Below are 16,780 nucleotides of genomic sequence, written 5' to 3'. Positions count from 1 at the left end.
TTTGTCATTGGCAAACTGTCATTCACTTCACTCAACTGATGCAGTCCTGCTATGAGAACATTGGCTGGCAAGTGCACCAGATAGACCTTAGCACTTTGAAGTAGGGCTGTTAAATACTGACTTTGGTGACGTCCTAACATAGCACCCTTGCCTGAGCTGCTGCTGGTAAAGCTTTACATCTGAAATCCTCTTTGCATGCCTGAGGATTTGGAGTTGTTTTCTATATGCAACATCTGTGTGCAGTTCAGCTGGGCTCAGAGCCAAAGTTGTTTCTACTTTCCACACACACATACACACCCTGGCTCTCTCTCTCACACACACACACAGAGACAGAGAGAGAGAGAAAGAGAGAGAGAGAGAGAGAGAGAGAGAGAGAGCGGTCCTGTATGTTCTGAATGGTTTTGAGTAAACTGTGAACTGTGAGGGTGAGGTATGCATTATTAAAATAAAGCAGTGTTGGGCATCTCTCCTGCTGTTCACTTTTAGGCCAACTCAGGGCGGAACCTACCCCCCTGCCTACGTGCTCATCGGTCATGCTCAACTGCAGTGGTGTTGGTGCGGATTACGTGCGGCGGCCCATGTAGCAGTTCAGATAGCTCTTGCTGTCTGTGCAACTTGTACATGTTGTTTGTTTGTGCTGTTTCACTCTCTAAATGCTCTAAATGCTACTGAGTGAATGGATTTAGAAGGGTCATGTGACCAGCACAGATGCTCTCAGCACAGAATGTAGCAGTCCTGTGTTTTCATGTATGAGAAAATACACAGATGACTTCTGTTAGCCAAACGATAAAGTTAACTGAACATACTCAAATTAGATGCACGCATACAGCAGTATCCCACTTCACGGGTTCCATTTCTGTGTGATGCTGTGCATCACCGCAGAAAACCATAGTACACTATCGTCTAGCGTCACTATCGCAAACTCTACACTGTAAACACTACATCACTCTCTCTTTTTTCTTTACACTAAACACCTTTATTTTCACAACCAAACTATATTTAACTTCAACGTTTTTGGACATAACTGATGTTTAGCCTACTTGTTACCTGCAATAAACAAAATTACTTTTAAATTCTGACTCAACAGTACACCGTCTTCTGGATCTAAGCTTACTATGATGGAGGATTTAAGTATTGTATTGTTTCAGTTCTGTGTACCTTGGTGCATTGCTGCAACAATGACAGTATCACGATCTGGTGAGACATCCTGTATCTCTGCAATGATCTTCATGAAGAAAGAGGAGTTCCTTGTAATGGAATGTAGAACTTTGATTGCTGTGACCATTGAGATAATGACCTTTGACACAGTGTATGTTTCACTGTTGTAATTGTGTAATTTCTTGTGCTTGGACTGTTGGTGAAGCAGTGTTGCCAGGGGTGAGAGTGCTTGGCTTGGCGTGATGGCATGTATCTATCTGCGTTGAACTTCAAATTTGCTTTAACCGTCTCTGCTGATTTCTTGATCAACGTCACTTTTAATAATTGTGGTGAGAGTATGAATCTTGGTGTGGATTTTGCGCTGAAACATCAATTCAGCAAGTGATGCTTCGGTGGTGCTGTGTGGTATAGAGCAATACTTACGGAGGAATGCGTTAAGTGTGTGTTTCCATGGGATGCTCTCAGTTTCTGCTACACAGATGGCTTCACTAAGTGTGCGCATGAAACTTTCTGCTGTTTTGTTGGCCTGGGGCCAGAGAGTTGTTAACCTTTGGTGATGGAAGCCTAGATGGCCTGCAAACTTAGAGAGCTGTTTATTGTTAAATGAAAGATTATTGTCTGGGAATTCTGAACATGGAGGACACTTTATCTAGGGCTGGGATGACAGTGTTGGCCGAAGTGGATCACACAATTTCAACCGGGATCAAAGTATGACATGACTGTCACTAGTCAGGCTGTCTGATTGTCGGCAGTGCTTTGTCTTGCTCTGGGCTACTGCTAATAAGGAGCAAAGTCTTTCATGAAACGAGATCAATAGTTGGCCATACCGAGTATGCTCCTGACTTCGGGTGGGTCTTGTAGGTTGCTGGCTTGCTGAATGGTGGACGCCTTTTTGAACGTTCTACCGCAATACTGGACCGATTTAGATCGTTTATTGTCCTTGTTAGAAATTTGGACACAAAAAGATTTAAAATAGGGTGCAGTTTGGAAAATCCCGAGGTGTCCCTTTAGTCCCAAGATTTCTCAACTTCAACTTTAAATGTCTTGGTGGCGACTTGTCACTCTCATTGGGTCTCAGATTCTAACAGGGCTGACTCATGTTGACGTCACTATCCGGACGTACGGACGAACCACCTTGCCCTTCCTTCGGTCTCGTTCATAGACAGTTCCACAATAAGAGTATAAGTTTAGCCGAGACTACCTCATGGCTAATATGGATAAAATAGTTAGAAAGCTCAGAGTGATTTGGAAGATCTCAGCTGATCGTGTACTTTTACCTTGTGCCTTCTCTTTAATCTGCATATTAGGATCTTTTTTAAAAGAACAAGACCTCGTCCCGAAGTCATATTTCAGTGACACTAAAAATGTTCTGAACTTGTAAGTATTTGGAGTTGTGGAAATGACTTAAAGTTAGCTATCGTTAGCTATTTATACGCGGCTGTTCTTGTTAGTTGGACCAAACATTTAACTATGATTTCTTCAACAATGTTATTAACAATAAATTCGTAATTAAGTTATAGAGAGAGTTATATAAGGATCCATTCAGATCGCTGGGTGTATGATAAAGCCTTCTCTAGCTGGTCTCGATGTGTAACGCTAGCGGGCTAAGTGCTTTGACGTTAGCTAGCAAAGTTGCTAACAAGGAATATAGCTAGCCAGGCAAGACGCCTACCCAGTCACAACTTCGGTCAATTAGGATACTTGTCTTAGGAAATTATAAACACAGCAAAGTGGCAGTATGGTTTTGATGCATGTAAGTTGTGTTGTTATATGACCTTAGCTGTTCAAGGAAGAATGAACAAACTTGCTGTTTGACAGCTAACGTACAGCTAGCTAACATTAGCTGATAATCTGTTAACTTTTCATTAACTTTACCTTCGCTATAGTGTATATTTGTTTGGATATATGAATGAAAGGATTTGTTGAAGTTACCTGTCAGAGAGAGAGACAGTGCCCTAGGATACTATCTACATGACGTAATGTCCCTCTGCTTAATACATTTTGAATGGTCAAATGATCTCCATGTCTTCAGTGTTGTCATTTCTTTTGTTTTGCAGGTACTTTGTGAAAGTGTCATGGGGGTGGACCTTATTTTTGCTAGTGCCCTTTGTGGTCCTTTCTAATTCATTGAACAGGCCGCCCAAGTTTGTGTTGCGCCGGCTCTGCTCACTTCTGGTGGCCACAGCAGTCTGGTACGTCTGTGTCAACACCTTCGAACTTATTGAGGAGGCCACAGGGACATGTTATGAGACTAGCACCAAGGAGGTCATCCATGGAGAGCTGACGGGTAAAGGAGTCTGCAGGAAAAACGGCTTCGTCTGGGATGGCTGTGACATATCTGGACATAGTTTCATTCTCTCTTACTCTGCCCTTGTCATCAGTGAGGAGATGGCGGCCATGGTGGCAGATGTGAGAGGGTTTAGGAAACCGCTGCTGAATGTATTGTACTTGTCAATGTCTGTCATAGTGTACCTCTGGTTGTTTATGTTTATCAGCACTTCTGTATACTTTCACAGCCCGTTGGACAAGTTCATAGGCACTGCCTGTGGACTGCTGGCCTGGTATCTCACATATCGAGTCTGGTACCGAAAGCGTTTATCACCAGGACTTCCCCCTCAGAGACAGATCAAACTTCATGCCTGAGGGACATAAGCACACTAATTTACACTTAACTATTGCATCAAAATATCAGACAAATGGAATGCACTGTGGAAACAATCTCCCTCCACCATTGTACTTTGTTAGGGTCCACTCTGTGTCTGTAAGTGTGTTTATCCCATTGAAAGGTTATTCTGAATGGAAGGGGTGCCTCAAGAGCCCCAACATAGCAGTCAGCAGCTGAGGTGCCTAAAAAAAACACCAGTGTAATTCAAGAGGCTTGTGGTAGTCGCATTCATTGGTCACCAGTGACACTAACACTTGGCCATTGTTGCCTTCAGGTCAGGAGTTTACAGTTAGAGGCTCAGTGTTTAACGCATCAGCCTGTTCAGGGTGACTCTGCATTTATTTTTTGATCCAAGTAATTCCACAGGAAATATGTTGAGAGGAATATATTAGACTGTTCTACACCATCAGTGGATAAGTAACGTAAATAATGCTGCTCTGACCCGTGGATTTAGTTCTTTCTCCTGACAAAAGAAATGGCAAACCCAGATGGTGTTTTTTTTTTCTCTTAATGTTCTCAGTGTTTTGTTATTTTTTATTTTGTATAGTACATAGAGTTGTAGGGATATGTATAGTAGTAGTTTTTTTTTCACCTAGCACCAAGCAGAAATATGATTTGTGCCAAGATTATTGGTTTTAATGTAATTATTTATTACGTCCCTGATAGATATGGAAATCTATTAAACATCTCAGTAGAGCTTGCTGTAAAACATGTCTGTTAGTGTTTTTACAAGTGTGTGGTACAAACTGTTGGGGGATATCAAAGTTTTGGGCTAGGTCCATTGAAAAAAGGTTCTTGAAAATAATTTGGTGGGAAAAACAGTTCTCAACTATTCTACACACCTGCTTTCTTTCCAAGATTCTGAGGTGAATCTTGAAAGGTTTTTCCAAAAGTATCTTTTCATGGTACCTCTTTGCTCAGTAACATTTCCAAAGTAAATAAAGCATGTTCAACATGGTACAGAAAGTGAAGTACCCAACAATCCCAATGGTAATACATGTGCCAACATAAGCTTTGCAGCAGTGGAAGTAACAGGCCGCTCACCTGTCTCCCACCTGGGAGGTCTGGCTGGGCTGGTTATGCTGATGCTCAGTTTGTGGCAGAATGAGTACAGCTACTCAGGTTGTTCTGTTAAGCATTTTAATTTATTTCTCATTGATGGCAACTGAACAAATTAAGGCTTATGAACAAACATTTTTAAGAGCACCTTAAATAAATGCATATTTATAAATATAAAAATAAAAAATACAAAATCGAAAATAATCTATTGTGAACTTAAATGGCCACAAATCGTCCCTCAAATAGCTAATTTGCCTCTAGGTTTGTATAAGTCATGACTTGAAAGTGGACCAGGACCCACAGTTTTCCCCCAAAGTAAACACAAAAAGAGGATTGCAAGTACAGACAGGGAGTGTGGGATGCTGGGAAGTGTGACAAAGGGCTCTGAGAGAGTGTAATGTTCCCACTGGCTTTCTATACTGTTCTATACTCTGAGGTGGAGGACACTTCTGCAAGTTACATTCCGGTGCTGATTCTACTTTCTAGTGAACCTGTAGATTATGTATACCAGTTTCATAGGAGGATCACCATCACAGACAGACATTGAGACCTGGATATTATGAGCTCGGTGACTGATGTATGGTTAGTGGTTGAAAATGATTGGCTTTTGAATGAATGCTTCCAAACAGCTGAAGATAAAAATATATTGAAGGTCAATTTTCAAAACAAAAAGACACAAATACATAACATCACATACATACTTGCAAACATGAAAAGGACAAAAATGTGAATGTAAATATCTTGTGCAAGGAGACCATAGGAATAGATGCAGATGACAGCATGTGTAGGTGAACATGAGACACTGATGATTATCTTTGGTTAAACACCGTTCACAGTCCCCTTCTGGAAAAAGAAAACTCGAACCTGCCCAACTGACCCATTGCTCGCCTACACCAGTTTGACCTTCTTAAGGTAACCCATTTTAGATGCTTAAGATCTGAAGCTGGAGTATTTCCGTTTATCAGCCACGGCAAACACAGACCTGCAGGAAGTGAGAGGAGTAGGCCAGAGTAACAGATGAAGGGTGGAGATATTTGTCTGCAGTCATGCTTAGCTACACCAATCACATCAACACTGATATATACAGTCTTCGTTCCAAGCATAAATTAGGATCTACCACTTGTTTGTCATTATTGCCATTGGGTAGAGCTGCAGTGTTCCATGAGATAAAAACTATACATCACACTGCTAGTCGTGGTAGAGGGCCGACCCTATGGTGTCCTTATTGTGCCACACGGCTCAATCACATGAACACAGACAACACACTCACCTGAACATAAACACTTCACCACCCTCACCTAAGCAAAAAGGGCCTAACTCAGTTCAAACATCACACCCCTCATCCTGAGGGACAAGAGTGACAGGATACATGAGACCAGGAGAAGGTGAAATCTCAGCAGACAACAAAGCAAGTTCACACACAAATCAGCAGCACTCTTGCCAGCACACACACACACACAGAGATCACCATTTGTTCAAAGCAGTCCCTTCAGGATCTCGCAAGGGTTTGTTTTGATTGTTGTGGCCAAAAATTGCGGTGATTTTCACTTTTTTTTCAATTTACTGCGACAATTCCTAAAAATGTGATCCCACCAGGATCTTGGGCTGTTGTATTGCAGCCAGAAGTAACTGAATTTGCTGTGAAAATTCTCAAAAAGTGCGCTTAAAATTGCGGTGACTTTGAGTTAAATTAACTCAATCGCAAATAATGCAGAAATTCCACAAATAACAATTGTGGGAAATCCTTGAATTTGTGAATATGCAAGATCACAAAATCCTGGAGGGACTGTCATAGTTTTGTCATACACAGATGTTTCATACACACTTGAGATCACTCCTCTTTATGTTAAACACATATCCAACCAATGTAAAGGGATTTTGTGAAGAGAGCTCTCATACACCAGTTCATTCTTTTATCCAGATTCCCCTGTATGTCTTGAACCTAACCTAGTTACAATCACCATAAAATCACTATCACACCTGCCTGGCCAATCATCTCACAGATACATGACTGGATGATGGACCAAGGCAGCCAAATCATGCAATGCAATGCAGGAGCAAGTCCCATCAGTGAGTAAATATGAGGTCTAGTGTGTCTACTTGTGCAGTCCTACATGGAGGGAGTGATGATTAAATGGATTTGATTTCAGTCGATGTACATCATGTCGCCTAACATTTTCAGTTGTCTAGTATCATTTCTTTAAATGGCAATGACTGGATTCTTTTTCTCTCGGTCAACCAATGTGTAGTATTAATGTAAAGGTCGTTATTTATTTTGGCAGTATTTGGCAACAGGAGACAATTCAGAGAGAGTCTCAGGTTTTTGAAGGAAACGCGCAAGATCGACAGGGCTACTGGGCTTAAAGGTGAATGCCATGATTGGCATTAAGGAAACTAAACTGCAATATGGTGTTATTAAGTCATAAATGAATCTCAACAAAACTGAGCTAAATCAATAAGACAGTTATGAATATTTTTCTTGGCGATATTTTGACAAAATGGCCAAAGGCCTCAAGCATGCCTCCAGAGAGATGCAGAAACAAATGAAACACCAACATAAAAAAAAACTAATGAATCACCAATAAACTCCTGAAAGAAACCAGGATGAAGGCATCAATAAACTGAAAACGTGCTGTCAGAGGAAGAACTCCCTGCCTTGGAATGTTCTTATTTCTCTTGTGAGTATTGGTGTTGTTCTCTGCACAGACTCTTATATTCCTGCTGTCATAAAACAAAGCTACAGAAAAAATTGGAAACATCACACAAATTCCACAGACACTAAAGACAAGGGGAAGGGGGGCATTCACTACATGTATTTCTTTTTTAAAAACCAGTAGGCAAAGTAACCCATACCCCCGAGTGAGCCCATTAGGAAGGACGCCCCGAAGAAAGAGGGTGGCTTCTTTTTGACCATGCGGAAGGCGTTGGGTAGAACCGCTGACAGGAGGGTGGTGTGGATGTCTCCCAGAACCTTCCGGAAAGCGTAGCGTTTCTGCACGCGTTCAAAAAACGACTGGATGTTGGGTCGGCTCCCGTCCTCCCAGTATTTCTTAGAGAGTCCCAAGAACTTGAGGCGGTGCAGTGTGGCTCCCAAGTACACGTCTGCCAGTGTGAAGTCCGGTCCGCACAGCCACAGCTCACACCTCTGACCTGTCACATCACACAGAAGCACACAGTCAGTCCAGTGTTCACATGGGTAAAATGTGGTTTGGAGAGTGACTGAGGAGACCTGGGGTCTTAACAAAGAAAATTAGCAAACCTTCATATTCTAATTTTCTCTTCTCAAGTTCAGCTTCTACCTGGTCTAGTACCATCGTCAGTTCACCCAGAATCTTCTTCAGGAAGTTCACATTGTCATGGTCCATGATCTTTGCCTGTACAACCACAAATAATCACACATAGATTGTGCATAGACACCAGAATATATTAGATCCTAATATATATATAATATATATAATCCTAAACTCCTTCTCTGGGAGTATCTGGGGTGAGGACAAAAATGGATAAAACACCATAGTAGGAGATGTGTAAAGGCAGTTGTCTCAAGAAGTGTTTATTTACAGCTCAAGCTGCTTGCTCAGACTATCAAAGGGAGACGCATCAAAATAATGTCTGTGGAAATTGATAGATATAGATGACGATGAAAAATGAGGAATGAGTTTCAGTTGTCACAAGACAATATCAATCTTAAATTTGACATAGGCCATTGAGAGTTACAAAGTCAGAACTAATGTAGTTCATAAGAGCAACATTAGTTATTAATAACTTGTATTTAATTTGTAACAATGGTATTATGAGAGCATAATCAGCACTATGAGATGAGAAGTGTAACTCTGTGGTTTATGAGATCAACATTTAATGTGCTTGTTGAGATACTTTACAGTTTTTGAGATCAACATCAGAACAGTTTATAAGATCAGCACTAGAATTCACTCTGGTTTATGAGATCAGTAGTTAAAACCAAGGGTGGTTTATGAGATCACGATCAGAACTCAAGTTGGTTTACGAGATCACAACTAGAACACAACATGGTTTATGAGATCACAATTAGAATGAGGGGGGGGGGGGTTTATGAGATCACAATAAGAACGCAGAGTGGTTTATGAGATCATCATCAGAATTCAGGTCGGAAATCACCTGTCACATCAAAAACAATGAGATATGAATGAGTGAGAAACACATGAGAAACAATGAGAGGTGTGTCAGATGAAGCATCAGAGAGGTTTTAGAGATGAGATGGTGAGAATGATGAAGTTTACTGATATCTCACCATGAGTTTCTTTTGTTTGGACAGGTATGGCTCTGTCAGCTGTGGCTCCTCATGATCCAGCTTCATCAGCTCTGATGCGGCATTAGCTAGGTGTCCTATGAATGTATGTGTGTGTGTGTGTATGTGTGTGTGTGTGTAGAGGGAGGGTTGAATGGTATAAAGAGAAAAAAAGAGACAAACACCTGTTGTAACTAGAAAGTCACTCATTTGTAATGACAATAAACTTCATTGGCATTTCAGCTTTAATAAATCTGTCCTGTCACAGAGTACTTCAGTAGTATGATGGTTCATCATGATAGCCTGAGTTTGTGGGAATTCAATTGAATTTTATTTATATAGCGCCAGAACAATACAATTGTCTTTAGGCGCTTTACAGAGCACAGAGCCTGGACCCTGAACAACTGAACAGTCACATATTGAGGGCAATACACTGAATATGTTGTTCACAACCAATATAATATGCTGCTTGTTTTAATTGCATATACACTCCCTATACCACAACACCACAGACAAAGGTTATTATTGCACCCACAAATCTGGCAAATATTTAGATATATGGTGTATAAATCAGATTATGTATGGCCTAGATTCGCTGTGTGCCTGCATTACTGGATGAAGAGACGTGACAACCAATTAAATCTGTTAATAAAGAGAGGATTGCATTAAACACAGCCATAAAACAGCTTCTGGCCGTCTCCCGGTCAGTTGGCAGACAGATTCTGCAGCAGAGCAGGGTTTCCCCAGCCTCGTTCACCCTGTTGTGTGTGTGTGTGTGTGTGTGTGAGAGAGGGTGTGTGTGTGTGTGTTTGTGTTTGTGTGTGTGTGAGCGACAGAGAGGTGGTGTGTATGTGTGTGTGTGTGTGTGTGTGTGTGTGTGAGAGAGGGTTTGTGTGTGTGTGTGTGTGTTTGTGTGTGTGTGTGTGTGTGTGTGTGTGTCTGTGAGAGAGAGGGTGTGTGTGTAATTTATGTAAGGCACAACAGGCGCATTGCAGATGGAGCTGGCACAGGTCATCTGACCTAGGTATTCTCTTGCCACCAGGAGCTTTTGCTGACACACACACACACACACATATGCAAAGGCAGCCAGGGGTTTGTGTAATCACCAGTATCACTTACTGCGAATCTCAGCTGTGGCGTACTTTGGGATCATGGAGTCTGCGGTTAGTTCAGGGTGCAGGATACAACCGTGTGTGTAGTCGTCCATGGGTAGCCCGTCCAGTAGATGGCGGTACTGCTGAACACGCTCGTGCATAGGGGTGTCTGCGTCTGGGATCAGCCGGGCCACCGTCTCTGTATTCAACAACCCCCCCAACAGACACACAAATCATCACATGCACACACACACACACACACACACACACACACACACACACACACACACACGTCAATGGGGAATTGATTCTGCATGTGTGCTGCAGCATTATCATGTCTACAGGGTTTGGCCTACAACACCAGGGTACAAATTTCTGAGGCCCCTGGCATCTAGCCAACATACAGGCTCATCAACCTCGACCAAAGCTTTAGTACCCGAGAACAGACATGTATGAGGCCCTCTGGATCAGAAAAGCACCACTTCACTGGCTGTGTGCAGACAGATATTATGATCTGACCCCCACTGCAATAGTTATCCGGCGCATTTCATGTGCCTCTGACTGCTCCTCAGTTAACTCTGACTGGACCCCAGTTAGCACTAACCCTTTGCTGAACCATCACATCCCTGCAAATGGTTTGAGGCTGTGTTGTGATGAGTCCCTGCTGAGGATGCTAGAGTATCTTACTGCTAAGCTAGCAGCGGCAGCACGGCAGGGCTGCATACTATAACTGCCTGAGTGAGCAGCAGAGTGTAGCACCTGTAATTAATCGGCTGTGGGTGTCATTTAATCCTACTGCATGTCTGTCACTGTGGTTTAGGCTGGGCCATTCACAACCTTCCAAATCTCTGTCTGTTCATTCCTCTCTCTCACCCTCTCTATTTATGTATCGATCTGTGTGTTTCTGTGTATGTAATTCACACACACACACTGCATCCAAACCCCTCACATCTACAAAATAAGGTAAACCTTAATTTGTTGAATGAATATGAATTACTAGTGTGCAGTCTTATTTACGTCAGCCACAGCACCAAGCACTGACCCTGTGGCATCCCCCTCACTGTAGCTCTGACATCACACACACACACACACACACACACACACACACACACACACACACACACACACACACACACACACACACATTTGCAAAACACCACACCACATTTTTTTTTCCACAGGACCAGATGTTATGTGAGGAGAGGGACAGAGTGAATCGCATCAGGGCTGCCCATCACACTGTGTGTGTGTATATATATAAGTCCTATTTGCATTATACTGCAACGACGATGATTTATATGCTGAAATAATTTGACATCTTTACATTCTAATTCTTAGAAGCAATCTGGCAATGTAGTCGAGCAAAGGCCTTATATAATTGTGTGAGTGTGTCTATGTGTGAGTGTGTGAGTGTGTGAGTGTGTAAGAGAGAGTGAGTGTGTGTGTGTGTGTGTGTGTCTGTGTGTGTGTGTGTGTGTGTGTGTGTGTGTGTGTGTGTGTGTGTGTGTGTGTGTGTGTGTGTGTGTGTGTGAACTACACCCTGGTTTCCGTGGCACTCATTACATGCCCCAGTAGCCTCAAGGAGGAGGTCTAGGTGGGGGGTAGGCAGGAAAGATCCTCAGCTACATGAGAAGCTTCACTCTAGGTCTGCTGTGAACCTTCTGACAGCTGAGCCCATCACACAAGCAGTGTGCAAAGACTATGCACAGTAACACTAAAAATAAACTATTCATGTCAACTCTGAAAATGTTATTGCATGCAACCATTATGCTGTGTGCTCTAACCGTTAACATATAGTAATTGCCAGCAAAGCAATTTACAGTTGTCTTGAAAATGTTCTAAATTCATCATGAACGTAGTCTTGTGAAGTCATTAGGGCAAGCTGATAACTTTTCAGTGGAGAGAGAGAGGCATTACAGTACCTCCCCCAAAGTTGGCTTCTAAGTAGTCGATGATCTGGTTGTAGTCGCTGACGATGGTGTCACCGTGGATGAAGACAGGCACCTCCTCGCCCAGGTTCAGCCTCATGAACCAGGGCTCCTTGTGTTCAGCTAGTGGTAGACTGACGTCCCTCTCCTCACACAGCAAACCCTTCTCATTAATCACCAGACGCACCTGGGAAAGGCGAAAACACAAACACACACACACATATGCATCCGTGAGCACTGGTTGTGTTGGGTTTGTTTTACACATCGCTGTACTGGGATATGACTTAATGTGTGATGTTTCCAAGAGAGAATGTTTTCATTTTCCAAATGTTTTTGAAAGCTGACACATTTTTGGGGGATTTGCATTGTATGACATAAGAATTTCATAGAAACATAGCACATGTACATACAGATCATGAACAAAACATCTCCAAAGCTGTCCAAACTTCAGGTCAGATATATGTGTGACACATATACACACTCCCATTTCACCCCAAAGAGATCCACCTGAACACGGGAGTACACTTTAACTTCATGTAGATGCTACATAGACTGTTGGCCAGTAATGTAGAAAGAGAAATGCAAAGCTCATCAGATCAACTCCAAATGAGCTAAAATAATGATCAATTGCATGGCCACACCATAATTGGTAGATGCTTTTAAGTAATGTTCACAAAGTGAATAAATGTAATAGTTTTTGCAGAACTCTGCCAACAGCAATTCAACACTGGCTAAACTAGTTAAACTAAAGTAACAAATAGGCTTTCATTTTGGCCCTGTTACCATTACATGAGGACCTTGTCTGGCAGACTTATTTCATTCTGAACTGAGCTCCAGATGGAATGCAAAGCTGCTTGCTCTATTCAGGTTGTTACCACTAAATGTAATACCCATTAAACCTGTGCTAGGTGAACTGTTCCAATGAAAGCTTTTTAAAACCACTCTTATTCTTTGGATGGAGGCAGTCGTTTGAAAATCATCACCACTTCAATCGTCTGAACTATCCATCAATGTTAATTATGTCTTAATCTTAAAATTTTATACGCAGGTTATTTTACTTGACTGATAATGAATGTCCTCTGCTTCCATGTGAGAGAGAAGTGTAGCCCTTGCATTCAACAACAGCAGTGCCTCCATCACAGCTCTACTGTGTCTCCACAGACAGGCTGCCCTCTGCAGTGCCTGTGTGGGAAGAGTGCATTTCTTCCACAGACTTTAAATTACAGGTTGCTGGTCTCAGGACCGACTGCAGCATGCTATTCTGTTTGTGTGCAATGGACAGTCCTGCAGTCCAAAGCAAGCGCATGGTGGCAGAGGCCTGCTCTCTGGGTCTCATCCAGTCCCGCTAGATGCAATTCTCTCTGGTGCCTCTTGCTCACTTGGCTTTCCTTTATAACAGCAGCAGCGACAGCAGTAGCAGAAATAGTCAAAGGTCTCTCTCTCCCAGTACAGCCTGGCCAAGTGTAATTGCCATTGTGAGCTGATATGTCCAGCAGTAATAAGAGGGGAACGATTTTGAGACGCTTCAGTGAGAATCACAGGCCTGAGCGTGTTCGACTCCACTGACCCACACACTAGTCTGGATAACAAGAGGCCTCAAGCACAACAGGAGCTGCACCAGCCACCATGGACACCTCCCAGTTGACAGTTTAAAACATTTGATGAAGATTTTGAAGGGTGTGACAGACAAGACCAGTTCCAGTAATGCTGACACTCGTTGCCGTCGCAAAAACAGCAACAACTACTGTACCTATCTAATTTCACACACGCACGCACACACACACACACACACACACACACACACACACACACACACACACACACACACACACACACACACACACACACACACACACACACACACACACACACACACACACACACACACTTTCTCTTCTAGGGTAATGGAAACAACTGTATCAACTGTCCTGAGGCAAAGCTATATTTTCTTTGACATGATTAGGGCCTCATCTGCCTGCACATGGCCCCGCTGGACTCTGCCTCTCTGATAATGCAGATAAACCGGCATCCCACCGGCCCGGCAGCCACTGTGTTGAGGTGATGAGTGGCATTAACAGGCACACTTCGTTTGGCTCCCAGCCAGAGGCCTCAAACAGCACAAGCCCCCACCCAAGAAACACACTCATAAGGCACATCTTATCAAACAGACTACTCCACTCATACGATTTACTCTCAATAAGAACATACAGCCATTTGGACATTTAAGCCAACTCTGTAAAATACAAACCCTTAACACAAATATATCCTTCTCACTTCTCACAACATAACTAACAGCTAGTGCACCTAGACACTCTTACACTACCAGACATGCCCAAAAACATACTTCTCCTATACACATAAACTATACATTCTCTTCCCACATGGCACGCCCACAACCAATACAATCCACTCCTCGCAGCATCACCTATACATTCTCATATCCATTCCTCAATTCCTCAAAACAATACACGTTCAACCATACCAAATACATCCCAGTCATCCAATATCCACAACATCTCACTGCTACATCAACACACAAACAAGGCCCTCATGTCCATTCCCTCACGTTCCACCAAACCCACACAAAGCCACTCGCAAACACAACATGTGCTGTAGTCTACTCATCTACTCAATGCGGGTGTCTATGCACATGATCTCCAGCTCACATTTCAATTTAGGCCATTTAGATCAACACGCAGCAATAATACACCCTGGACATTTATTGCATACCCTATTTCGCACACAGACAAACAGCACATATCTGTGTTATTCAGCAGGCCTGTTGGCAAACTTTGAGTGGCAGTACTCTAGAATGAGCATCTGGTCACTGATGGAGGGGACTGGTCCAAAGATCCATGAATTAACATGCTTCTGTAACCATGCACACTGTAGCCATAGCTACTGTAGCCACAGGTATTTCAGCCCTAGACGATAGCAGGTACTGATATTTATAGAAGCTCACATATCCACAATCTACATTCTGAAAGCCACTGAACACACAAATCTAACTGATGCCATGTGTAGAACACAGATACACTGGTCAATCCCCTGGAACATCAATGAAAAGAGCTGTTATTGACTCTATATTAAACCCAAGTCAAAGCTTAGGGAACATTGAGCAGACAGAATAAGAAGCTGCCATGCTCACATTATAAATAATGATAACCATTTGTATCGGAGGCTTCCAGGATTGCAGCCGACTCACATGCTTCTGTACAGGCGACCCTATCGTTACCCTAAGTGACCGCGACGACAATCACCGTTGTACCCAGAACCCCAGCACCTCGACAGGTTGACCTTTACATTAATACCATAGACATCCCAATGCAACATACCCATAAAGCAACGGAGACAACCAATGCAAGTTCATTGTTTTTCCTCAATGCTAGCTCATTTCAATGAATTATTTAGTATCGTCTTGAAGGCTATCGAAGGATGTAGCTCAAAATGATGTCGAATTGAGTGAACTGGTAACAATATGTCAATGTTGATTCCATAAGCGTTTCCAATCGACACAGGTATACGGTAGGCTATTGACTAGCAATCATCTATCCTACGGTATCCCATTGGAACTACATATTTTAGGTGGTGCTGCAGTTTCGTAATATCTTTTAAAAGACATCGTATGTATAACCGATGGAGACATACAAATGTCTCGAATCTGACACATTGATCATACAACTACAATTGTATTTTAGATAATCCCAGAAGCAACCCCGCTGCAAATGACATGTCATTTACACAGACACCTCCATTTTCCTGCTGTGATATTACCTTTTGAGAGCTGAAGGACTGCGTCCAGTGATATAAGACGAGCCTATCTTTGGAGAAGGGCTTGGGCTCTATTGTAGGCTCTTGGTTTTCCTCTCCGTCTGTGTCTTTGCCATCTTCGTCCATGGCAGAGATGGGCCACCAGCTACAGTTGGTGGGGGTAACATTGTTGGAAGACGCCATGACAGAGGATTTTGAGCGTGTGAGAGGGTACCAGGGAGGGAGTGAAAGGGAGAGAGAGGGAGGAACGGACGGACGGATGAGAGAGAGAGAGAGATAGAGAGAGAGCGGGAGAGAGAGAGCAGGGGATTTCAGCACCACGAACAGAGCATAATTGATTAAACGTCGACGCTTCAGCTCCCTTCTCGATCCAGCCAGTCTCTCTCAAAACCTGCTCCCGTGTCTGTAGAGTCCGTGACAAGACCCACGGTTCCTTTCAGCCAGATTTTAGAGATGCAGAGTGGGCTCCATCCGAAGCAAACATGCAGTGAAGCATGGGAAATAGTTGCCATATGTGTATTACATCACAGAGAGCAAACATGCGCCTTGGAAGCCTCTGAGAAGCGCTCCTGAGCTACTGAAGCGCGTTTCACGCGAAGGTCAAAGTGCACATATTTCACTGTTTCGGCATAAAACCTATACATTGGATTCACATCACCAAATATATGTCTAAAACGACTGCAAAAAGATTCAAACGGAAATTCTCATTATCGTGAATATCAAGTTAAACAGACCAGAATGTTTAATCTAAGACATATTTATGCCAAAAACATTATTTCATAAACAAATGATCATGAGATTTTTTCCCCTCATGATTGTTATTTACCAGTAGAGGGAG

The 16,780-nt window shown here is 42.8% G+C and overlaps 2 protein-coding genes across 2 annotated transcripts; one reads left to right on the top strand and one right to left on the bottom strand.

The window, feature by feature from the left end:
* Positions 1-2,223: 2,223 nt before the first annotated feature.
* fitm2 (fat storage inducing transmembrane protein 2) lies at positions 2,224-4,532 on the top strand. The gene is made up of 2 exons (XM_012835092.3): positions 2,224-2,535; positions 3,216-4,532. The coding sequence occupies exons 1-2, from the start codon at positions 2,363-2,365 to the stop codon at positions 3,799-3,801; spliced, it is 759 nt and encodes a 252-aa protein (XP_012690546.1). The 5' UTR covers positions 2,224-2,362; the 3' UTR covers positions 3,802-4,532.
* A 392-nt stretch (positions 4,533-4,924) lies between these two features.
* gdap1l1 (ganglioside induced differentiation associated protein 1-like 1) lies at positions 4,925-16,536 on the bottom strand. The gene is made up of 6 exons (XM_012835091.3): positions 15,946-16,536; positions 12,166-12,358; positions 10,269-10,442; positions 9,153-9,247; positions 8,142-8,256; positions 4,925-8,032 (listed from the first exon to the last, which is right to left on the bottom strand). Exons 1-6 carry the CDS (start codon positions 16,123-16,125, stop codon positions 7,689-7,691), a joined length of 1,101 nt encoding a protein of 366 aa, XP_012690545.1. The 5' UTR covers positions 16,126-16,536; the 3' UTR covers positions 4,925-7,688.
* Positions 16,537-16,780: the final 244 nt, after the last annotated feature.

The sequence above is a fragment of the Clupea harengus genome, chromosome 4 (genome assembly GCF_900700415.2).
Source record: "Clupea harengus chromosome 4, Ch_v2.0.2, whole genome shotgun sequence".
Classification (NCBI taxonomy): Eukaryota; Metazoa; Chordata; class Actinopteri; order Clupeiformes; family Clupeidae; genus Clupea; species Clupea harengus.
Note: the sequence above shows the minus strand (reverse complement) of the source record. Positions and strands in the feature narration are given on the sequence as shown.

What these genes read in the sequence shown, in the direction of transcription:
- fitm2 (XM_012835092.3), top strand. Translation starts at nt 2,363, where the DNA reads ATGGCTAATATGGATAAAATAGTTAGAAAGCTCAGAGTGATTTGGAAG. An exon ending in ACTAAAAATGTTCTGAACTT is followed by an intron (nt 2,536 to 3,215) that starts GTAAGTATTTGG and finishes TTTGTTTTGCAG; the next exon opens with GTACTTTGTGAAAGTGTCAT.
- gdap1l1 (XM_012835091.3), bottom strand. Translation starts at nt 16,125, where the DNA reads ATGGCGTCTTCCAACAATGTTACCCCCACCAACTGTAGCTGGTGGCCC. An exon ending in AGAAGCCAACTTTGGGGGAG is followed by an intron (nt 10,443 to 12,165) that starts GTACTGTAATGC and finishes TGTTGAATACAG; the next exon opens with AGACGGTGGCCCGGCTGATC. An exon ending in CGCCACAGCTGAGATTCGCA is followed by an intron (nt 9,248 to 10,268) that starts GTAAGTGATACT and finishes ATACATTCATAG; the next exon opens with GACACCTAGCTAATGCCGCA.